The sequence below is a fragment of the Channa argus genome, chromosome 8 (genome assembly GCF_033026475.1).
Source record: "Channa argus isolate prfri chromosome 8, Channa argus male v1.0, whole genome shotgun sequence".
Taxonomy (NCBI): Eukaryota; Metazoa; Chordata; class Actinopteri; order Anabantiformes; family Channidae; genus Channa; species Channa argus.
In genome coordinates this window covers 4,027,419-4,052,785 of record NC_090204.1, presented here as the reverse complement: position 1 = coordinate 4,052,785, position 25,367 = coordinate 4,027,419, and the positions used below count along the sequence as shown (strand labels likewise).

At 39.3% G+C, this 25,367-nt stretch overlaps 1 protein-coding gene across 2 annotated transcripts; it reads left to right on the top strand.

Annotated features, from left to right (window-relative positions):
• Positions 1-1,353: 1,353 nt before the first annotated feature.
• slc9a7 (solute carrier family 9 member 7) lies at positions 1,354-24,438 on the top strand. 2 transcript variants are annotated; one of them, XM_067513293.1, is made up of 17 exons: positions 1,354-2,003; positions 4,364-4,566; positions 4,647-4,724; positions 7,278-7,354; positions 7,499-7,611; positions 7,707-7,812; positions 8,240-8,381; positions 8,487-8,592; positions 9,826-9,914; positions 10,845-10,958; positions 11,238-11,349; positions 11,446-11,599; positions 14,022-14,084; positions 16,572-16,635; positions 16,858-16,940; positions 18,000-18,105; positions 20,465-24,438. In XM_067513293.1, exons 1-17 carry the CDS (start codon positions 1,724-1,726, stop codon positions 20,726-20,728), a joined length of 2,154 nt encoding a protein of 717 aa, XP_067369394.1. In that variant the 5' UTR covers positions 1,354-1,723; the 3' UTR covers positions 20,729-24,438. The 2 variants fall into 2 exon arrangements, with proteins under 2 accessions (XP_067369394.1, XP_067369395.1); XM_067513294.1 differs by lacking the exon at positions 14,022-14,084 and having other exon boundaries at positions 1,358-2,003.
• The last annotated feature ends 929 nt before the right edge of the window (positions 24,439-25,367 follow it).

The following is a 25,367-nucleotide window of genomic DNA, read 5'->3' as shown; positions in this document are numbered from 1 at the left end:
GCGCAACAAACCGCTACCATTACATATCACCATTTACAAGAACACATCAGATTAGCTCGGAACTTAACTGGGTCACTCTAATAATAGGTAATCCCCCGTCATGCCACTTTGAAAGAAACTCTGATTGTCTTTGTATAGTTACACCAAGTTCAGTGTAACCACAAGTGTGTGATAGTGACCCTATTAAAGTAGATATATTATTTCATATATTGTAATATGTAAGAGTTTATGGGTGAGAAAGAAAAATAACCAACTTGGTAAAATTTTTAAATATACATTTATTGAATTAATAAAAAAAAAACACTGCTGGGGAAGAGATACGTTAGTATTCTAAACAGGTCACCAGACTTTGTTCATCACTGACAACAGCTGTTTTTGACAGTCATTGTGATGACATATTATCTTGTAATAAAACAGCATCTGGTGCTCTGTGGTAACTGATTGGGTTCAAAATAAAAAATATATTTTTAGTAGCTATTATTGCATCAGCTTTTAATTTCTTAAAAATAGATGCTTTCAAAATCCACAGTGTTTTCTTTCTTACAGGTAGATGTATTGCATGACAAAATGGCACCAGTGCATTAAGAAATTGTGAAACCAGCACAAAGCCTAAGAAAAGACACAGCTGGACTGATTTTTTTAGAGGCTGCAGGCCCATTGACCATGCTATTACCCTCTTCCTCTCCCACTATCCCACACCAACTACTGTCCTATCACCTTAGAGCTCGAAGTCAGTCAGTCAACACACTTTTCTTAAAAGGTAACACAGAATGGAAGGAATGTATGTAGGTATGAACGTAGGAGGCGTGAGCGTGTGGGAGTTAGTAGACAAAAGATAACCTACTATCACTCAGTGTGTGTGACAAAGACATCTGGCATTTTCATTTGATGTTTATTGAATCCAAAAGAATTCAAGGCAGCCACCCCAAATAACTAATATCAGTCATGTGTAGCTGCTGACCGAGCTTTATGTTCTCTGCTGGAAAGAGGTCTCAATAAGCTTTCAGAGAGCTGCTGAGAAGTTGTAGTTTGGTGCAGGGCAGGTAACATGAAGTGGTTTTTAAATAAAATTGACCCGATAAAAATAAATTGTAGAAAGCAGAAAAGAAAAACAATCACCTGAAAGAAGATAAATGGTCCCAATTGGACAATTAGATAATACCTGCCTGTGTTACTTCGTTATTGGAGCAATGTTGTACTAAAAAAATACATATTTATGCAGCTTTAAAGTTTTAGTGGGCATAGAAATAGTCTCCCCTTAAATTCATTATCTTTGCTTCGCCCTTGGACCCCCCCCCCACACACACACACACACTGTGTCCCCTGGTATAATCTATCAATAGGAAGGCCACGTTATCCAAAGCGGATATTTGCTTCTTCTTTTCTTGCAAGAGGCTCAGTTTTAACATCCAAGCACTGACCACGTGAATTTCCTGTTTTGAAGAGGACGAAGCACTGAACTGCACTATCACCAACCCCCCGACAATGACTCAGTAGCGGCGAGTGTGTGATTTGGTGTCCTACACAAGGGCAGCTCACTGCGGAGCGGCTCCAGCGCGCAGTGTACCTTTAAAAGGTTGAACTCGCCGGTCCAGCGACTGCGAACACTGGCTCGTTTCCCCACTCGGCTCAGCTGTGTGTTTACCTTCCAGCAGTGACATGGCATAGAGGAGGTGCGCTTTCACTAGCACCACCAGCAGCAGCAGCAGCAGCATCCTGCACCATGGACGCTCTCCGACAGCCGAAGCGGTGCGGTGCGGGCGCCGCGCTGTTCCCCATGATGCGCGCTTGGATTTTATTTAGCTTGGTGTCGGGGCTGAAGGCGGAGGACGACGCTATGGAAGAACTTGCAACCGAGAAGGAAGCCGAGGAAAGTCACCGACAGGACAGTGTCAATTTGCTCACGTTCATTTTACTGCTGACCTTAACCATTCTCACCATATGGCTCTTCAAGCACAGACGGGTCCGTTTCCTTCACGAAACTGGGCTCGCAATGATTTACGGTGAGGCTTTAAGGTTCTGTGTTAACACACACACACACACACACACACACACACACACACACACACACACGATTCAGGTTCCCTGCTGCTTTACAACAGCTGCACAGAGGCGTAGAGCAGGTAAACCTGCACACACACACACACACACACACGGTTTAAGTCTATAAAAACGCACAGCTCTTCATTGGCTGGGCCAAAGCTCATTTCTAGAAGGTGCTTATGGCTGCTCAGCCTTGTCTGCTCCCCACTGCTGTGCTGCACGTGCAGCTTATCCCTGACACGCTGGGAACCAGTTCCCTGCATATCTGATGGCACTCGGAGTGACCTGTATTGACTTATATACAATATGATACAGTAATAATATAAAAATGACATCCATACAGTTGTTGCTATTGACTTCTTGTGGAGTATTCCCCTGAAATGCCTTTTATGTAATCACAACGTTGCATTTACATATTTTATAAAGTATCTTTCCAGCTTCCAATGTGCTGCACTGCAAGGAGAAAAAGAGGTGTGTGGGTGACAGAAGAGAGAGAAAATACATGTTTTGTATGTGTTGTAGGTGCATAACCTTTGGAATGAATTGGTTGTGCAGTCTGTAATGAATTTAAGACTATATCTCACCAACATAATCATTATTCGCCTGTAACAAAAGGGAATTAAGTTTGCGACTTTGGCTGTTTATTTGTTCAGTCCCTGGAAATTCAACCTGCCCCATTGCTGAGTTTTCGACATTCATCAGTCTAGTGGGCCGTAGTCCGCTGGGGTCTGGATGTATTTTTGTGCCAGTAAGTTCATTATGTTTATTTCTACAGGGACATCTGCACAGGCATGCGATAGTCACTGAATACTGCAACATGTGCTGTACTGTATAGCCAGCTGCAATGGGAAATCAAAAGAAGTCTACTTTCTTAGCAGATATATTTGGAAATGTCAAAATTCATGAAAAGTGTCTCACAACAATAGAATTGAGTAATATCAAATCTGTATAGTGTTTTTCCTAATAAATTAATAACTCAGAATGTTCCCAGTCAGTCGGTCTGTGCTATGAATGTCACTTATTAACCAGAGATCTCACATAAAAAAAAACACAGACTTTGAGTTGTTTTTGTTTTTTTTGTTTTTTTTTAAGCAAAGCTGTTTTTTAGTGTTTCTTTTTCAAGTTTCATAAATATGGATCACGATGAGCAGTAGCTGAGAGTTATGACCTGGAAGAAGGTCAAAAACAGAACCTTATGTGCATAACATTATATGTTAGATGCAAAAATGCTGTCAAACGAAAACCTTGTCACAGTATTGATTTTCTGTGTAAAGATTAGCCTCCACAGAAAACAATGTTGTCTTCAGTTGCTAAAATCATTTAGTTACTGTGGTTGAATGATTTGTATAAAAAAAAAAACACACACAGTAAATACCAGGGCTTAAATCTTATCCTCTGCTCATTTCCCTTTTAATGTAAAAACATGAAGCTTCCAACTGCTGGAAAGAACCTAACTTACTGACTAATTTGATTATGATTTGAAAGAGGACAAAACAACCATTGGCTTAATTGTTTAACTCATTGTCAAATCTGTGGCTAAATGATGAGGGTGTGTGTCTACTCATACTTAGTAAGGACCAATTATATTCCTTACAGTGAGTGAGAGCATTTTTGGAAAGTGATGACATTTTGGCCAGTCCTCACTCAGTTGGTTTCAGGGTTAGGAGTTAGAAGAGAATAAATACTTAAAAAACTGTCTTTGTTAAGTGATGAATTTTCAAGAGCTCTGGTCCGATGACAGAGTGGACCAGCCTCACTAAGCCTTCCCTGACTCAGAGGTCTCTGGCTTCAAGCTGCACTTAAAATGCTAAAAAACAGATTCTAGTACCTCTAGGTTTAACCACAAGAAGTCAATAAAGGAATTCTGTCTCCCATTATGTACTCTTTTTTTTTTTTTTTTCATCTTTACAATTTACAGATTTTCTTTATAGAATTGTGTTTGGGTTAGTGCTAGGAGGTTAGGGATTGTGTGTGTGTGAGTGTGTGTGTGTGTGTGTGTGGTTAAAGCCTAAGCCAGAGTGTGATGAATGTTAAACACTGTGGTCTCAGTGATTGCTGTGCTGGCACCTTTGCTTTGCCATGTCTCCTGCAGATAACTGCTGTCTGATCAGAGGATTTATGCTTCTTCTTACCACGTCCCCTATTTGTCTTTCTCTGCTCTGCTGCTCTGTGTGTGTCACTGCCTGATGCTCAGTGCCTAGGAAATGATCTTGTGCTGACAAATGGACTTGTTTGGTATTGACATGTAGTTTTGGCTAATTGAAGCCTTTTTTCCTCCACAGCAGCTGATTAACTGAAACAAAGCCATTCTCATTGTCAGGTTTGCTGGTAGGTGTGATTCTGCGGTATGGTATTCCTGTCACCAGCTACCACAACAAGACACCCCCAAGCTGCTCGATGAAGGAAGGACCTACTAGCACCTTGCTGCTTAATGTCAGCGGCAAGTTCTTTGAGTACACCCTTAAAGGGGAGATCAGCTCCAGAGAAATACACAATGTGGAGCAAAATGATATGCTGCGTAAGGTAAATCAGAAAGAAAATAGAGACTCTTCAATTCTGCATTGGCCACTTTCATCTGTTCAATGACTTTATTTCTTTTCCAGGTGACATTTGACCCTGAGGTATTCTTCAATATCTTGCTGCCTCCCATTATTTTCCATGCTGGCTACAGTCTGAAGAAGGTGAGATGTTACATGTTTGAATTTAAACTCACTCGCTATTTCAAAGCCAAATCAGTATGAAACACTGAAACGGTAAATAATTTTGTTGTTGCCACCGACTGATGTTTCATAGGACAGACCGTTAGCTCAGAAAATCTGTGATTGGCCAGACTGTGGGAGCACTAAGTGTTTACTGTACATAAGTGGACCTTTTTAGGGGAAGTCAAGAGCAGATGTCTTTCGTTTCCTCTATGGGTTTAACACTGGCAAACAAGAATGTCTGTCTGATGCAGACAATATGAGCAATTTCTGCATTTGTTTCAATGAATCCCTGGGTAAGGGTCTACACTTTCCATCAATGAGAATTTCATGGCAGGTGGTACCTTTCATGCATAAGAATTGTGCATTGTCGCTCTCAAGCAAAGTGTTTTAATGTCTTGACCATGAAATATTGGAGAGTGAAGTGTGTTTTAACAGCTGGTGACACATGATCTGTGTTCTTAACATGAGGGCGTAACTCAGCCTCGTCTGATTATACAGTGATAGATGATATCAAGGAAAATGAGGGGAAATGGGTTCAAGCTTAGCCGCTGTGCAGAGCACCTGATCGTGGATTACAGTGAAGTGTTCGAAGTCAGCAGTGTGGCTATAGGGTAAGTAATGTAGGTCTGAAGGTCTGTGGGTCCACACTTTTACAAAACCTTATATTTAAGTCTGGACCAGACATTCACAACCCCCCAGGCCACAAGCAGGCCGAAGTTTTCACCTCTCCATTCAAATATGTCAGCGTCTACGTGAAAGATTGACTCAACACATAACTCCAGTAATAATCCATTGGTTTGTAATCGTTTCTTTCTCCTTCACTACCAATTCCTATTTATTTTATTTTGTGCATAAGCATGGACAGATTAGGAGAAAGCAGGAGAAGACCTTCCCATTCTTTCTTTTGGGCTGTTTGTGTCTGTGGTAATTTGGTTATTGTAACTGTTTTTATGTGGGGTTTTTTCAATGAATTTCTGAAGGTTTTGTGCCTCGTTTTGCTCATTTTGTGTCTAATGTGAGTTTTTGTGTGTGCTCTTGGTCATTTTGGGCCTCTTAAGGTCATTGTGCATCAGCTTTAATTGTGCCTTTTTGCGGTTGGCCATCTTTTTGGTTGCATTGTATATCTTTCAAACGACTTCCTTCAAACAAGAACAAAATCAGCAGTAGCTTCACCGGCTTTGGTGCATGGGTAGCCCTGATCTCACAGGCCCCTTGGCCTGTGCCCAGTAGGCCTGTCCAATAATCCGTTTTTGGCTGTAAGTAGCTCCTGCTCTTGAGTTTTGTTCAGTAAATCGTCTGCATTTAGTTTAATTTATTTGAGTGCAGCCAAGTTTTACAGTTTTTACACTTTCTTACAGTCGGGCGCAAAAGTTTGCATCTCCTTATTTTGAAATGGCAAAAAGTGTAGAAACATAATATTCAATGCAGAATTATCAGAAATTAATTAAAGGTAAATTGTAATTAATTTATGAAAGGTTATGCAAACTTTTGCCACAATATAATTTTTATTACTTTATTATATTTTTTAATACAATCTCAACTTTCTTGTCACTTCTAATGATAAAGGACCATTTGTACTAGCTGAATGTGGATTATGATTCTGTTAAACAGTATGCAGGGAAACCTTTACACTCAACTAAAGAATTAACATGCTGCTTCATAAATGACTTGAGGGATCCACTGTATGATCAGTCAGCTATCAAAATTTTAAATGTATATTCATAAACTGACTGACTGTCAACCGGTTTCAGCATAAATATACTGTAGTTGATGTCTGGTAAATTTATACTGTCCTTTTTAAGATTAAATTACTTTAAGTTGCTTTTTCCAAAAGTCTCTGTTCTTGTTTATAGATACTTTAAAACTATGTATTGACAGTTTTTTGGGGGGGTTGTAGTGAAACTAGGATCTGCGGAGGAATGTGCTGAGTTGGACTATACATGCCTGAGGAAATGGGAAGCAGTTTGTCATGTCAGCCTTAAAAAACCCACAACACCATCATTTGCAGTGGGAGTCCATTTGAAGTGAAGTGTTACAGCAACTGTAGGGAGAAACAGAGAACAGTGTGTGTCTGTGTGTGTCTGTGTGTGTCTGTGTGTGTCTGTGTGTGTCTGTGTGTGTCTGTGTGTGCCTCTTTGGACCTAACACGCCAGTTAAATTTATCATCTGCTTTAGATTTTCCTAGAAAAACACACAAGACTGCAACTGATGTGAAAATGTTTATCTTCAAGAAAACATCGCTGTAGTTTTCTCTTTTCTGTCTGTGACAGTGTGAGGAAATGGTGCATTTCCTTTAGAAATCCAAACCAGCATGTTGTTTTTTTTTATCAACTGACAGCTACTTTCTATTGTGCGTATGTGACAGACCATTCTGTTCTGCTTCTTTGTTTGATTTATAACTGGTTTTACAAACATCATTGAGCTTAAGCCTTTGCTACACCCTTGCTAAGAGACATTTGTTTCAGAATAGGAAATATAAATGTCTTTTAAACCTGCTCTTTGAACGCTTTTATTCCTTTTTTCATTTTCCAGAGACACTTCTTCAGGAATCTGGGCTCCATCATAACCTATGCGTTTCTTGGCACTGCCATTTCATGTTTTGTGATTGGGTGAGTGTTGACTTTCTGTTTAAAATTTAAGTAATCTGTAAAAATCGACGAGTGAACTTTTGTCCTCTGAGCTCCAGTTTAGTCTGGAGTCTTAGTCACCTTTTGTACCCTTTGTTCTCCTGTCTGCTGGCTGTGCATCTCTAGGAATCTGATGTACGGTGTGGTCAAAATGATGCAAGTGGTTGGACAGTTAACTGACAAGTTCTACTACACTGACTGCCTTTTCTTTGGTGCTATTATCTCAGCTACAGACCCAGGTATGGAGTTCACTATCAGTCAGTATAGAGAATGGAGTAAATTATATGTTTTGATACGTTTTCCTTTGCTCTTGTTTCTCTATTCCTGCGTGTAGTGACAGTGCTGGCCATCTTTAATGAGCTCCATGCAGATGGGGATCTCTATGCTTTACTATTTGGAGAAAGTGTCATGAATGATGCAGTTGCCATTGTGCTGTCCTCGTAAGTCCAATTTCCACCTTATTAAACCCAAATTTGCAAAATGTAACTTCCTTTCTCACGACACCAGATAAAGGTTTTCTACCTGTACAGCTTCTGAGCTCCTTTTTTCTCTCCTGACGTCGAAATTCAGTACTGAGGTGCGAGACAGAGCTGCACAGCGTTGCATGACTCTCACTGAGAGAAAAGCAGCACTCTGCCTCCCTCTACTGGAAGATTACAAATCACCTCCTATTAAAGATATTATTATGACCAATCACATTATTACATTTTGATAGACATGTAAACAAGTCACACACACAGAGACGTGACGATTTAATATAAAAGGCTCAATAATAAAAATAAATAAATAAAAATCAATTAAAGACATTATCAGACATTTTTTAATAAAAATGGAAATGACACCATGTTTTTTTTTTTGTATTTTCAGGTCTATTGTGGCTTATCAGCCCAGTGGAGCGAACACGCACATGTTTGATGCCTCAGCGTTTTTTAAGTCCGTGGGGATTTTTCTTGGTATTTTTAGCGGCTCCTTTATAATGGGTGCAGCCACAGGAGTGGTGACTGCTCTCATATCCTTCTCTGATGTGTGCTTTAAAATAACAGTTTGGAGACTGAGTTGATTCTTGGGACTTTGGTGTTTAAGTGTAAGTGTTGTTCTTTAACTCCATTCCCACGTCACCAAGTTCACCAAACTGCACTGCTTTCCGCTGCTGGAGACGGCCCTCTTCTTCCTAATGTCTTGGAGCACCTTTTTGTTAGCCGAGGCCTGCGGCTTCACAGGTGAGCTGTACCAAGGCAGGGGAAGTTGCAGTTAGGGAAGTAGGCACTAGACATTTGTGGTCCGGATCACAGACTATAAATACAGTCTGGATATTTTAAGAGATGGCTCTAATGTTTAAGCCACCCTATTTAAAATGAACTAGGGGCCAAAACATTATAAATAGCTTGTCTTATAATTTACTCCAGTACAACTCCATTAACCAATATGACCGAAATAATAAACAGAGAGTAGAATTATCACCTTTCTGACAGTTTCAACTTAAAAACTGAGAAATTATACCATTGTAAAAATTGAATTCATGTATTGGATTGCATTCAATTGTACAGGTGTCACTAAGGATGTGGCCAGTGATACCATCAAACCCTTTGTGTTTAGCATCTGTCAGACATCTATCTGATATTGTTATTATTAAGTTCTCAAAATATTGTAAATGGTCTGCACTTATATAACACGTTTGTACCTGTTTGGTATGCAAAGCACTGTACACTGCTTCTCTTCACCCATTCACACTCACAACCACACACAGACTCACACACCAACACTCACTGGAAGTAACTAAGTTGGGGTTCAGTGTCTTGCTCAAGGACACTTCGACATGTGACTGGAGGAGCAGGGGGTCGAAACCAACAAACCTGGGGTTGGTGGGTGACTGCTCTACCTCCTGAACCACAGTCCCAATAAAAAACCTTTAGTTAAATGCTTAAATGGCCAAGGGGTGACAAAATGTTAAAGAAAAAATAAGCCAAAGCAAAAAAAGAAAAGTTAATGTATTAATCAAACCATCAGGAGCAACACTGACCTAATACACTGACCCTTTTTGTTCTTTTTGACAAAATTTTTAAGGGGCATATTAGTGATTTAGTATTTCATACTCTAAAGTTCACAAAAGACAAAAAGATCCGAATTGTAGTAGTGAAACCAGAGATAGTTTGACTTTATCTTTTAGTATTGCTCAGTTGTTCATTATGTTAAATAATATTCTTATGAGCAGTTTGAACTATGTGATAGTAAATTATCTGTTATACAAATTAAATGTGACAGGGATTAAAGTACAGATTACTCATCGGATGTGCAGTAGTTAAAATTAACTGATTATGTAACAAAGTAACATAACATCAAAGGCGGTGAAAGTTAATATTTGTCTTTCAAATAGCAAAAATTTCATATTCAAATTATGCAGCCTAACCAGAACACTCGCCACTTGCTGTTAAATGTGCTTGTGTGTCCTATAGGTGTTGTGGCTGTGCTTTTCTGTGGCATTACACAGGCTCACTACACTTACAACAACCTCTCTGAAGAATCCACAAAGCGGACCAAGCAGGTACAGTAGCATCTGAGCATTTCCTGCACACAGTCATTTCATTTGGACTGGTTTGAACTTTCAAAAAGTGTGAAGCCGGTACTTGGCCCCGGTGCCAGATGGCACCGTGATCAGCCTGCTGTGACCTTAATCTGAGCTGTCTGAGGATATTCCTCCTGACACAACTGTATAGTTTCCCAGAGAGGGTTCAGCCTTGAGAACAGGGCACAGATTAGCACTTAGACAACAAGCAGCCTGACTCGTCTCGGCACAGCATACCAAGCACAGTTGGGTGCAAATGTTTGCATCCCCATTTTTTGAAATATATCAATGTAATTTAATGCACATTAAGTTAGTAAAGATTTTCTCATCGGATATTTAATTAATTCATAATTTAATTTATTTGAACCGATGTAATTTTCATTATTTTATGAGATAATAACAGCTTTGCCATTCGGATAGAACAAACCTTCTTTTATTATCAAAAGTAAGAGAAATGGTCAAGATGTTTACAAAAAAGTTATAGCATCTAACTGTATATTATAAGGGGATGCAAACTTAAGCAAGCAACTGTGTACTGCCAGGCTCTTGTAAATACGTTTTAAATAAAGCTATGCATTCATTGTCCTGGGGTTCTCATTATTAATCAATGGGTTTGCATTTGTTTCATTTTATGATGATCTATGATTTCCACGGCTGTGTGTTTGTATCAGCTTCTGTTCAGAGCGTTGTTAGATGCAGCTAGCTCTTTAACCATTATGGCAGCCTCAGAATGTGGTGCTCAGTCAGCCTTGGAGGGAAAACTCAAACATCCATCCCAATGAGAATCAGGGAAAGTTTCATGAAATGGCTTTAATGAACCTAAAATGTTTAAGTCTCTTTCGGTGGATTTTTTAAATATTCAAATAGTACTAAATTGAAACCACAGTGATTGTCATATTTTCCTTTCAGCTCTTTGAGGTCCTTCACTTCCTGGCTGAGAATTTTATCTTCTCCTACATGGGCTTGGCTCTGTTCACGTTCCAGAATCACATCTTCAGTCCCCTTTTCATTATTGGGGCTTTTGTATCCTTTTGGTGCATAATAATTATGCTACTTTCTGTTCCAAGTAACACTAGCCCTTTCATCAAATTCCATTTTTCTACGGCTGCAGAATTGGGCCGTAGTTGAAGATTTGGAGTCTGATGTGATGCCCCACATGAATTTGGCATTTTCATCCAAAGTCAACATTCTCCCCTTTGGGAAATTGTTATTCTAGTATTCTTCTTTCCTCTGTTACTTGCCCCAGGGCACCCTCTCCAATATTAAGGGGATAAGTTTAAAACGTCTTGACCTGCCTGTCAGATTGCTATATTCATCGGGAGAGCTTTCAACATTTACCCACTCTCCTTCATTCTTAACCTTGGCCGAAGGCACAAGATCAAGGGAAACTTCCAGCATATGATGATGTTTGCAGGTTTGAAAAAAATAAAACAATCACAAACACACATCAGTGTTTGTTTCTATGTCATTGTGATTGGTGCAAGCTAATTTTGGATGCAATCCTTTGCAGGTCTGCGAGGGGCGATGGCATTTGCCTTGGCCATCAGGGATACAGCTACCTACGCCCGCCAGATGATGTTCACTACCACGCTGCTTATTGTGTTCTTCACTGTGTGGGTGTTTGGTGGTGGGACCACGCCCATGCTTTCCTGGCTACACATCAGGTAACGTGTAACCTAGAAGCATCTGCCAAATGACAAAATGTGAACCTTAAACGCTAATGCATTTAAATGTGTTTAGATTTAAATTGATTTATTATACTGACGTCAGTAATAATATTATTAGTAAAATGACAGACAGAATCCCAGTCAAACAGGGTTACTTTTTTTTCCTAAGATAAGGGCAGTGAATAATTAGTGAAGAATTGTCATGCATGAAAATGGACTAGGTTGCTAAGATGATATTTTATACAGTAATTCATTTTTGGGCTTTAACTTTATCCTAAAAAGTCACAAAGTCACTTTCCAACTTTACTGCTCCTGTACACCGATCAGCCACAACATTAAAGCTCGTGTCAAGATGACAGGATGATATTTTTCCTGATTTGTGTGATGTTATTGTCCAGGAGGTGGGGCCAGAGTTCTCTAGGAGGAGGACTTTTTCATTTTAACAGCTTTAAAATCACTCAGACAATTGTTGCAACTTTTGTTGTTGAAGAAATACTGGCATTTATTACTAGAGGTAGTATGTACAATAAGTTCTTCACTTTCACATTGAATACTTGGAACAAGCTCTGAGAATAAAGCTCATTGTTCAACCAGAAGTGATATAAAACCTACAGTAGATAATGTTGATTATCTGCAGGCTGCCAAAGGATGGGTTGTCCCAGCTGGCTGTTGCTGTCTGTGTGTTTGGAGTCCAGCCTCACTTATTTTTGTCTGACCATGATGCAGTGGGAGCTTCTATTTGTTGTGATAAAGCAGATTATGGGCTGGTGGTGTATGTGAAAGCAGCAGCAGCCGCAGCCTGAGTGAACAGGCTCTATTTAATATGAGTAATGGCTCCTCAGACTAACAGAAACTATTGTGTTGGGTGGAGGTTTAGGGCTCTGCCAAAATCTCCTCGTGAACTCATTGCCATGGTAACCGGGACATGTGGCGCATGGCAGGCGGAAATCAGCCATGCTCCTCTGTGATCCTGGTATCATCCTCTCTATTATGTGCATAAATTAACACATTTTTACTCTTTATGGGCGACACTTTAAAAGGCCGGAGCAGGAGTAGGACATCACATTGCAAATGATGTGAAAAAAAATTAGACTGTGTTTTTTTTTCTTTTTTTTTTTTGACTATGTGTAGTTTATGTTAAATAAATGTTGTTTTTATACTGGAAATCATTTGCTATTTTTCAAAAAAATGTCAAAATGATGGTGGTGAGGCAGCGGGTTGATGATAAGATCGAGGACTGGTGCTGGGCTGTTGTGTGAGTAGACGCTGCTGGGTTTTTTTTTTTTTTTTTTTTTTTAAATCGGATTTTGAGTGATGGTCTATAAGTAGACAACCGAGCTCTGGCTGTGCAGCCACAGAAAGACAGAAACACATCCCTATGTGCTCACACTGGGTCGGAGAAGCATCTAATCTCTAATGTCCAATGCGAAAATGCAGCTCCTTTTTATAGAATCTAAATCCAGTATGTGATCAGTTCAGATACATTTTGTAATATGAGCATTTTGTTATTTTGTTGGATAGCAGAAAGGAAAAAAGTGTGTGTGACGGTTAAAATTGCAACATCTGAAATGCCAGTAGTTTAACATGCATTAAAAATCTCCTAAGTGAAAGAAGGTAGTGGTAGTTAAAACGGAAGCGCTGAAACATGCTCAGTACGGAAAATATACACTATGTAGAACATAGTTAATAACCATTTTTGGTCTACAATTAAAGTGCAGTTAAAGAGTTTGAATTTTAAAAGCTGAATAGAGTTTGAATAAGTTGAAGTTGTGAAAGGAATCAATGTTGAAGTAGTCTGGTTGTGATAAATCGAGCTGGAAGTGTCATCAGCTTCCCACTAAGACAAAAACTCAGGTAAATGATAAGAACAGAAAACATTGGAACTGACATTAGTATGTTGGTGCTGGAAGCAGCGCATTTGTGAGTTTAAGAGTTCAAGTTACATTTTTCCCTTTTATTTTTTTTATGTGTTTGCATGAACATCTGCTGAGCCTCTGTGCCAAGTCCAGCGATTAGTGCATGTCCCCAAAACAGAGGATCATATTTGGCCGAGACCGTTGCCAATTACTATTTATAAAACACCGAGTGTTTACTGTTACCTTTTTAAACTCTGATTTATCTCCAGATCACCATTAAAATAACACAAAGTGCCAAGCACCTGTGACGATATGCTTTTAAAATACAGAAACATCTGGATTTTCATGCAAAAACTGCTTTGATGTTTTTAGAGTCATAGAATGTAATTTATCTCTAAATATTCGCTGCGAAATTAGAGTTCAGAGTTTGTGTGCCACTGTGACCGTTTCAGTTCCTCATTAAGTGGAGAATAAATAAGATGTCAATTCTTTTTTCAGATGGGTCAAATCCTGCCTACCTTTGTTGTGCTTGATACTGAGTGTATTTGTTTATGATGTGACAGAGGTGGGGCCAACAAAGCATTGCAGGAACAGCGACGTCGACATGGAAAGTGGGAGTACCAAAGGTGGTGTATCTGAATGTGTACAGACTCTTTCTAAGTGGTGTTGGTGGAGCATGCAGTTGCTTCAAATGGGAGTTTTTCTTTTCACTTTCTACTTCTCGTTTTCTGGTGAAGGGAAGCAGTAGACATTTAGACATTAGACAATGGGTCATGGAGACATGTCGGCGGCCAACATTGTTAAAGGATATTATAATGTTGCAATGCTGGTAAAAATAAAGTAAAACAGGTTGGGTTGTTGAGAAGTAAGTAAGATTCTCTTAAAAGCCACTGAGCAGTGAAATTACAGCATCATACTCGAGCTCAGCTGTGGTGGAGGCTCTGCTGTTTGATCAAGTGCTCTGCTCTGAGGTGTCTCTGCATGATTTGCAAACCAAAGTGTGCTTTCCTGTTGGGTCATTGTGAATTGTCCTGCAGTTTCTCACTTAGCGATGTGAAAAACAAGCTCCCTCACTGTGTTCCCAGATCCAGCTCAACAAAGGTGTGTGTGAACTGATTTGAAAAGTATGTGCAAAACAGGAAGGTAATAAACAGAACAGAAACTTACTGAGAGCTGTGTTCCAATGGTTCCTCCATTCTTAATCTGCTCAGGACAAAACCCAATTGCTCTCAGGAATATTTGATGGGTTTTGGGAGGGCAGAGGATGTTTTCAGGATTACGATTAAAGGTTAGTGGGTGAACTGAAGTCAGTGGAGCATCCTCTTACATAACTGTAATTGTCTATATGAACAATTGTGGCTGCTCCAACTTTTTTCCTATCAGTGGAAGTGTGCAAGCTTGTGCTTCTGTCTCCTGGGGTCCTCAGCAGGTGTGTGTTATTCTCAGGTCCATTCCTCCCAGACCCTAATTTATGCGTCACCCGCACAACTTTTTTTTTTTTTTTGGGAGGTCCACTGACCTTATGCAACCTCCACCCCCCTGAATAATCTCTGTACTGTATGTGTGTATGACTGGCTTAGAGAGGGGAGTGTCTGAAAAGACAGCTGGATACTTGAGGCCTGCTCCTTGTCCAGCTGCAAAGGTGGAAGTGGAGGAAAATGCTTTCATGCATTAACTCATAAAAAGTACATCCTCTGTATGGCACTCATGGAAAGTCTAAAGATAACCCCACGCATTGGTTAAACTCCCTCCCACACAGTATCAGTGGGGGTTTCAGATGTAGCTATGAAAGGCTACACTCCTCTGTCTTGGCATTCGTCCAGAAGGATTAGACTAAACTGATCCGCAGCTTACGTGAATTAAAAGTGCCCCTTCAAAATCTGCTTGTGTGCAGTCTAATCCTCCTCTGCTGGTAAGAGACACCGGGGGGAATACCGACTGATAGTATGCACTGCAGTTAGTTCACATGACTGACATGTGCAAAACATGCTTCTTTGTTTTCTAGCAAGTCAGTTAAGTGTGTGTATAGGGCAAAAAAATCTCATGTCAACATCTGGTTAGTTTAACTTATTATAGCTTAGCTTAGCACAAAGACGGGACACAGGGAACAGCTATGAAGTGACTGCCCCCAGGCAAGACATAATTTAGATTTTGGACTTTTCAGTCCTACAGATTAAACAGATTAAATGTTAAATTGGTGAGCTATTAAGGTAGATTTGTTTACTTGTAAACAGATCCAGCCTCCATGTGTTTGGTCTTTGTGCTAAGCAAAGCCAAGCGACTGATAGCCGTGACTTCATAGTTAAGGTACAAATATGAGAGTAGTGTCAAATTTCTAATGTAACTCACGAGTGAAATTAATGAGCATATATCCTGAAATGTCAATAAGGTTGTAGATAGCAATCATTTAAATGTCTTACAGACCAAAGGTCACTCATTTATACTTTACCGTGGAGCTGTCACTTTACCCAGTAGCCAGTCATTTTTTTGTACAGTAAATGTTTCATTTGTGACAGAGTTCAGATAAACCTGTGTCGAAATAGCCCAAAATAATATTTTTAATTGGTAAATTCCGAATCTTATACAGGGTCACACTGAACTAGTTCAGTGACACGATCGGTCTGTCACGAATTAACAGTGATATTCGATGCCAGGGAAAAAATAAGGTTTTGGCTTTTAGTCCACAGACAAAAAGTTATCCCAAAACTCTCCTTTGTCTGTCTTGTTGTAAATTGTCTGTTTATGAATTATAGATTATGTAATATCTTACGGCTTCCCATTTATCTTCTTGTACCGTATGGAATGCAGTTCTATTTTCATACCCAGAATGTTCTGTCAATCAGCAGAGATCTTTGACACGTAGCAGAGCCAGAACGAAACCACGTCTGCATTCAGCAAGGTGCAGGTTCCACCAAAATAAAGGAATGTTTCTTGTAAAGGTGAATACAAAGTTTCCAACATAGACAAAAGGACATTCCGAGAATAGCAAAGGTTACAAGCAGGGAAATTACACACACGTACAGGACTGTTTGCAGTAATTTAGCTATCCTCTGAATTAAATTGTATTTAATAAGCTAGTTATATTATATTTCTCTCTTTTTCCTGTGGTGCAGGGTTGGTGTGGACCCAGATCAAGACCCACAGCCCTGTGGAGACAGTTTCCAGGTCTTACAGGGGGTGAGGATGCCACTCAGGCTCACTCTGTTTTGATTTGTATAGTCAATGCTTTTGTCACAACTAAAACTCTTAAAATGACTTGCTGAATGAGAGTGATGAACCTAATTATTTTGTCCAGAAAACATATTTGAAAAACATATCACAGGGGTTCATGGATCCAGATCCGATTATGCTGCAAACCTGAAGAGGAGACTTTAATAACTTTTTCTTGTCTATCTCTAGGACGGCACTCAGGGTGAAGAACAGAGTAAAACCAAGCAAGAGAGTGCATGGCTCTTCAGATTGTGGTATAGCTTTGATCACAAGTATCCTTCCTGTGTCCTTTTTAGCATTAAAATCAAAGAAAGTATGTGTTTTATTTGTTTTGTAACTACAACGGTCTAGAGCTTGTTTTGTCTGGCACATTCTATATTCTATGTAAAAAAACAATCACAATAGATGTCATTATTAGATCATCATGTATGATGTGGACATATCTATAAAAGTTTTGGATTCCCGCTCAGTGTTGAAAAACAGGTTGGAGTAAATGTGTTTTGTGTCTCATCCTCCCATTCCACTCCCTTTGTTGTTGTTAAATGTGCGTGTTGTGACCGTTTACCGTCACATGCTGACACCGTCGGTCCCCAAAGATGCAGCTGATCCAACCAGTTAAACAGGGCAATGGAATACTGACTCAATACAGAAGAGGTAGAAGAGCCTGTCGGTTCACTCTGTGCGTCACTGCTCGGAAGTTTTACCAACATACCTCCTACAAAATCAAATTCAAATTCAAATACTACAATCTGCAAATATATCCTGTTGGCAGATGTACTCCACATTATTTAATTAAATGTCATCACTTGCGATGTGCTTGTGTTTGATTACAGCAGTATAGGAAGACGGTGCAGCATCTATATGTATTTTTCAAATATTTGGTTGCCACCCTTGTTAGTATTTATAAACTGTAACTAATAAATCATTTATAAATAAGCAGTACAGCTAATGATGTCTGGATTTCAATCAAGTTGGGAGAAATTTACGGCTAGTAAATTATTATTGACTCTAATCTTTGAATAAATCATCATATCATAATAAGTCTGCAGCTTCAAATGTTGTTACAGGGAGCTGTTTGATCCGGATGCCTGTAATAATAAGAAATCAAAGAATTAACTAAAACAGCAAATTTTGTGCTGGTACAGTCCAGCAATAGTAAATGATTCATTAATTATTAACAAAGCAATTAGTTACAGATTATAAACGTTTTGTTACAAAATGCCGTAAGAGGAACTGGTACCACTATGGGACATTACCTTCATTTAAACTGCCTTTCTTTGCTTCTAATAATTGTTGAGCTGTTTGGGAAATTCGCCTTAACGTGTATCCAGTTACCTGAAGCCCATTCTGACACACAGCGGCCCGCCTCTGACCTCCACCCTGCCCAGCTACTGTGGCCCACTGGCCAGCTGTCTGACGAGCCCTCAGGCATATGAGGTCAGTGTCCACATGCACTTGCAAAACAATAGGCAAACAACAGTGACACTCCTAGTACGAGTGATGTGTAAAAGAAATCTGCGTTCACACACTGTAGAAAATCTGTTCACTGCACAGCTGGTTAACTTAGGACAAAGGGTGGAAACCAGGAAAAACACAGCTTGTAATAAAACTTGCCTATCAAGTTAAACCTTACTAATAATCACATTAAATGCCAAGTTATTCATTTTTTTTGTTTCCCTATTTTTGTCTCAGTAATTATTGAATTGAAATGCCTGTCTTTTGACTATTTGTAAGCGTATTTTAGATGACTCATCTTGAGCAGAAGGCAGTTATATAATTAAAATGAAATGAAATTATCTGAGGTAACTAGTAGTTAGTAGTGGGTGGTTCTAATGAAGACGTCAGCTGGCACAAACTTTTACATTTCCAAAGAATGCGGTTAATGTGGAAAGCATAATTTTTTAAAACATGTTTTAATTAGCTATGACCGAAGCATCATGTGACTAAGAAGCAGTAGCTGTCCTGTTCTTATATTTTTCGTAGCTGTTTTTTAAAATCTATTTAAATCCGAGGGTGGTGCGTTAGGAAGACACTGTGTGAATACTGAAGGCTTTTCTCTCAGGAGAGTTGTAATACCGTCAAAGTATTCTCAGTGCCTGCCAGTAAAGACACAAAGCACCAAGGCCTTCAGCAGGAGAAAATGGATCGTCAAGAAGCCTTTTTGCATTCACACAGCACAAAAGGCCCTTTTCAGCATCACCTCAATGATGATCACTGTTGTGAAAGACACTGTGCTCAGATATTTTATACTCAGAAACACCCATTGTAGCGATGGTCACACTTGGATTGTCTCTGGAAAACTTTTCATTCCTTTTCATTTGATGTTAAATACGTTCCCGGGGAAGCTTTTTGCTACTTTACGCTCTTTTCACAGTAACCCAAAGAGCCACCACTGTGGGGTTACAGAACCTAAACTCCACCTCCCTACTGCAAAGTAGTGAGGTTTAAATTCTCATTCAAATTGACTTCTCTTAAAGTTTGGTTCTGTCTAATGTCTGTTAATATTTTCCTCTCCTAGGTTTGTTGCTGTGGGTTTGCGTATAGGGCAGCCTGCCAGATGAGTAATGACTTTAGTGGGTTGCTCATATAATCAGGGCTGTCCGCTCTGTGTTGCCAAATTGGGAGAGACAGGATTAAATAAAGCTTCCTGTCTGCTTCCTCAACCGTTATGGATATCATGAAATGCTGAGGGAGTATATTACCCCACAACTCTAACAATTAAAATATAATTGCAGATGTACTTTCTAAACTAGTTTAAAAAAGATCTTTCTAGTGTAATTATGGAATAAACCCAGATAACTGTACAGTTGTCAGTCAGTTTGCTTTTTGGTAATAAAGCTCCCAGGGCTTTGAATGTCTGCCTGAAACAATTTGATTAACAAAAATATTTTTGAAGAATGATTAACTTGTGCACTGTTAACTCATTAAAGACCGGAACTAAAAGTATGTCAGACCCTAATAAGTTTCTGAATTTCTGATTTCTGAATTGAAGTTATATCCGTTTGAGGAGACATTTATTTCAGCTTTCCCCCTCTGTCTTTATTGCATTAATTTTTACATAGACTCTTTCATAATGCTTTATGATGAATGGAAATATTGTTATTTTAACTTCTTAAATACAATAGTTTTTTTTAACTACATTAAAAGCCTGAATGGATTCATTTGTAGTTCCTACCCCTCCCAGATAACTGTTGCCATAAAGGACTTATGTCATTTGTTTGAAGCCCTTCATCTGAGTAATTCCTGTGTTGACCCAATGTTAACTCATGCTGCTCTCCCTGAGGACATGGGTTGGTCTATTGATATTTGTTGTCAGACAGTCAGTGAATTAGAGCTGTGACAACCTCATGCTATATGTTTGCAGTTATCCCTGACTTAGTGCAGTATGTGATTTTTAAATTAGGTGTGTAACTTTTAGTGTTGACAGTGAAATCAGTTTCTGACTGACAGTCTATATGCTATGTCATTGTTAAAGCGTGCCGTGTGTTTGGCTGTGCAGCTTGTTGTTTCCTATGTTTCTTTTTTTTCCTTCACTTTTAGCCATTTGCTGAAGTAGAGGCCACTAAGTGAAAATCTCCTCCCTTCCCTTCTGTAAATCCATAGTGTCCTTTATAAGCCTTTGCACTGTTAATGTCAGTCTGTTCATCTGTTTCCACCACATGCTCCCATGCTGTGCGTCTTGCATGTGTGTGCGTGTGTTCATGTGTGTGTCTGTGTGTGTGTGTGTGTGTGTGTGTGTGTGTTCCCAAATGTACTCCATCGCTCCCCTCATGTTCGACTGCGGATGTGTTTGCAGAACCACGAGCAGCTGAGAGACCACGACTCTGACCTCATCCGTAATGACGGTGACCTGACCTTCATGTTCGGGGACACTGCCATCACAGCTAACGGGGCGTCTGGCGGAGGTGGGGATGGAGCTGGAGGGTCGAGCTGGAGCTCGAATGGCAAAAGGAGTGGCAGCACCTCAGAGGAGGCGCTGGAGCGTGAGCTGGACTCTCGCGAACAGGAGCTGCTGAGCCGTGGCACGCGTCTGGTTTTCCCAATAGAGGATCACGTCTGACCCTCTGTTCCCTCAGCCTGCGCTGTCAACCTACTTGACCTGTCCCACAGACTGCCTCGCTCACAACTCTCTCCACGTCATGCTGGGGAACCATCCATCCGTTCTTTAAAGATAAGATAGTGGAGATAAGAGATTAGACACGAGGGGAGTGTTCAGATCCTAATCTCCTTTCAGGCCGGAAACTTGAGCGTAAAACTGACAGGGCAGACAGCATGGAGAAACCCTCCACACTCTTAGCCTGTGATTCAGTTGTTGTTCCCTCTGCATAACAAAGGAGGACTTTCATTCCATTCAGTCACATTTTGAAACATGTGACACGTGTGTGTGTGCGGCTGGAATGAAAAATGGAAATTAAAAAATAAAATATTGCCTGACAGCGTTATCATATCGTGTGATCTAACCAGTTTTACTTCACGAGCCTGGTCGATCAGCAGCGATAAAATGCCGAGCATCTACTCCGTAGTCACACCCAATACCTAGAGTGGCTAAATTACCCAACAGTGATAGTTCCTAGCTTCTCCGGCCAGTTTTTCTTCCATTTTTCTGAAGCTGCTAACATACCAATGTTTATATGGATCTGTGTAGTATCACAAAAAAAGAATCTGTGAAAAAGAGATTGTTGCATAAGAGACACGGATGGGAAGGTGAACAAGTTGCTCTCTCAGGCTGTCATGAGTGAACTGAGGTGAAGAATGTGAGAATGTGATCATCTAAGAATAGCTGCAATGGCGAAGCAGGTTTCCTTTTAGTGAAACTGCTTGCTTCACTTCATTACGTGACAGGTACAAAAGATAGTAATGTTTTGTTGAACTCATCTTGTTTTCACAATCCAAAGAACGAGCGAAAAAGAAATTGAAAGTATTTTCCTTCTGGTCACGTTGTTTTTTATGAGATAATCCTCTTTCCCAAAACCTAATATCTGATATGAGCAATTTCAATACCGCCAAATAAAAGGCAAAACTCAAGAACGCAAAACTAACTTTGATTCCATTGAAAATACGAATTTGAATATTTAAAGTGATGCATTTATTAATGTAAGACTGCAAATTATTTTCATAAACTATCAGTTGATTAACTTTAGCACATCCCAAGGTGACGTCTTTAAATTGCTTGTTTTTCACCAACATTACAAATCCTATAGATTGTTCAGTTAACTATCAGAAGATTGGCACCAAATTCCTATTTTGGACAAGCTGGAGCCCTTAATGTTTGATGCCTTGCTTGAGGTATTTGGTTGTTTTTTTTTTTAATGTAATTTTGGGACTTTTTGTGCCCTTATTTGGCAAGTAGATGTTGTAAAGAGAGACATGTCTTAAGCCCTAACCCCTCAACCACCCAGGATTTAGGTGATTTGAAGACACATTTGTCAGTATACATTTTCATTTAGCAAAAAAATGTAATCAAATCATTTTATTAGTCTGGTTGTATGAATAGTGTAGTGCTTCTGAAATGTTGAGAGCAATGATCTTAAATCTATAGTTTGCACATTTTTGAAAACGAGTCAGACAATTAAAATAAAATAATAAAATGTATAGCAATCTGATATCTGTTAATAAATGAGGATCCAACCAGCAGCCGGTTACCTTTGCCGGTCACACAAACTGCAAAGCTGGAAACAGCCTGGCTCTCTAGTAAGGTTATAAATTCATCTGTTATATAAAGATTATATGTTATAATCTTATATATATGTTATATTAATACAAACCTTAAGAATTAAAACAAGCTTTTTTTTGTCCGGGAGGGTAAGAGGTCAGACAGACATCAAGGGTTTTCTGAACAGTTTGTTCTCTTCATGCTAACAAACCAGTTTGTTGTATCTGAGTAGAGTCACATGGAGACATGCAGAAGAGACTGTGGCATGTAAGCGATATAGACGGGAATGTGAACACGCTTGGTGTACATAGGTGATGAATGTGACCTTACTCGTGTTCATCTTCAGCGGGTCTACTTGTTTCCGTGTATTACATTCCATGACAGATACAAAAGGTGAAGTAACCTCACATTACCTTTTTTGTAGATACAGGAAAACCCAACTTATATTTTATTGTTTTTACAATAGGACGCACGTTTGACATCTTTGCACCTCTGTTTTCTGGCTTAAAACCATAAATATATAAATATGGGTCTAGGTCAGGTTAGCTCAGCACAAGGACTGGAAAGAGAGAGAAACTATAAATATATATTATATGGAAAAATTTTTCATATACTATATATTTATAGTTTCTCCCTCTTTCCAGTCCTTATGCTAAGCTAACCTGCTTTCCTTGCTGTAACTGTATTTAATGAACAGAAATGTGGTTGTTACAATCTAATCATCTAACTGTCCACCAGAGAGTTAAATTATTCACCAGAGAGTTAAAGAATTGTCTGTGATGTCAAACTGTTTTAAATGATTGTGCAGATCCATCACTTAAGTTAAAATCATTGCCAGTCACTGAACAGAACATAGTGATCTTAAAAGTGAAATGATGTGAACCTCGTGCATGTTGGCTCAGCATGTTTGCAGCAGGTGTGTTAGATTACAGTATACAAAACACTGTAAAACAACATTTCACCTGCGTTTCAGTTCCTACCAGCTACACGCAGCAGTTTTAAATGAGATAACTATGTTCAAATCTATGTTCAAATGAGTCTGTGCTATTTTTCACAACAGATTATTGAACCTTTTTGTTTTCCTTCAGGTTAACATGCATTATGCCAAACGGACTATGCTAATGGAGAATTCTTTATACTGAGTCCTTCTAACCATGTCTCCTCAATGTTTGTCCGGTTACACAGCAGAACTAGAAGTGTGTTCTCATTTGCATAGTGTTCCCCCTTCAAGATGTTGCATGTAGCTCGTACACTAACCCATTTATGTAAATAGCAGCATATCACCTGGATGATTTTTCTCCGTTTTCAGAGCCGCCGTTCAGCAGCTAGTTGAACCAAAAAATGTTCATTCTGTTGGTTCTTTCTCCTGGGCCCAGACACATCGACACATCTGAATCATTTGTTTTAAATGCTTTTGTTTACTTGACTGAATGCAGTGGCTGCTGCATTTAATGTACTGAGTACACACAGGCAGGTGGGAAAGCCATGAAGTTCAATGCCATTTTGTCTCAAAACCATTATGTTGGGCTTAAACTGATGGTCACATCATCTCTTCTGTGATGTGGAAGGGTAAAATGGCATCTTCTATGTACAGTATAACCTACAGCTCATATTGTATCATCTGTGGAATATGAAGAACAAGCAAAGCTGTGATTTTTTTTTTAATCATAACTGCTGATGATTCCTTTTATTTCCTGCTGTACCTTTTAACTTAAATGCATAAAAGAGAACTTGAAGTTGTTGACTCATCCGGTGTAAACAGACTAGTGGGCTTTTTTTTCATGAGAAGGGGGGCACTGTATGGACTTCAACATCATGGATGACTTAAATCGAGACGGCAGGCAAATAAATGAGCAGAGTCTGGGACTTTACCTCCAGCTGAGGACACATGGGACGCTTATATAACCTTGATGTGCACTCACGCTCCCTCTCTCCAGACTGTTGTCCTGTCAGTTGTCTTGCTGGCTATATTTACATGCTCTCTGTTCCTGAGAAATATGAGATGTACCCCAATTGTCAGTTTGTGCACCTGTTGTTTATAGTAGCAACTGGCTACCAAGGTCTACTCATGGTTAGCATGTCAACATGGAAATAAAAATATGTGAAATCAGGAGCCACCCAGTTGTGGGAGTTTGTATTTTTTAAGATTAATTGAAATTACATGTGTAATTTGATGTTTCTTCCTATAGTTTAAATACAAATACATGTTTAGCTTTATTCCTAGAGACATTTTTTTTTTTACTTTTGCTCCGTTTCCTCTTAGTTTTATTGTAACTAAGTCAATTCACTTGCACTTTATGTCGCTTTTCTTTGCATTAACTTGTAAAGGTTATGAATTGATAATGCCTAAATACAATCCTCTAGACGTCTATTGTAGTTATTTTTATTTCAATGGTCTTTGGTTTGTGCAAACTTGGTTTGTGCACTCAAGGGGGTGGGGGGGGGTTGTGTCGTGGGTCGTGTTGCCAGGTAACATTCTCTTACATCCTCTGCTCCTACTAGATGGTTGTGTGAGTGTTGTCAATACGGATTTTTTACAAAATATAATATATATAATATATCCCCTCGTAATATAAACACTGCCGAGATCAGTTTTTCCTATTTTGCTTAAACTTCTTTCATATTGTGTAAACTGACTGTTTGCCGCAGTTTCTCCTGTAATTAATATGAATCCTGATGGGCTCTTGGCTTCTTGCAGCCAGAACTATGTCTGCTGGTATTCGCATTGAGTTGAGCATTGCTCTGCATTGCCCTGTAGTGTGGGTGACTCTATAGGGCTCTGTGTGGAGTATGCAGTTGTGTAGCAGTTGTCCACAAAGAGTTAAGCACACTTTGACCAGTGCATTTTCTTGGTAGAATTAAAACTAGTATGTTAATGTGACCTGTTAAGTAGTGTGAAGTAAATATGAATGCAAGTAAATAGAATGCATTTAAGTATTTTTCAGTACTAAATTTACTGGGATTTTTTTTACACTACCACTGCAGCTCTGCAGAGAAACAGTAAAATGGATGTAACTGAATGAATTTAATTAACCCAGTTTGCTGA

What these genes read in the sequence shown, in the direction of transcription:
- slc9a7 (XM_067513293.1), top strand. Translation starts at nt 1,724, where the DNA reads ATGGACGCTCTCCGACAGCCGAAGCGGTGCGGTGCGGGCGCCGCGCTG. An exon ending in ATTTCATGTTTTGTGATTGG is followed by an intron (nt 7,355 to 7,498) that starts GTGAGTGTTGAC and finishes GTGCATCTCTAG; the next exon opens with GAATCTGATGTACGGTGTGG. An exon ending in GCATATGATGATGTTTGCAG is followed by an intron (nt 11,350 to 11,445) that starts GTTTGAAAAAAA and finishes AATCCTTTGCAG; the next exon opens with GTCTGCGAGGGGCGATGGCA.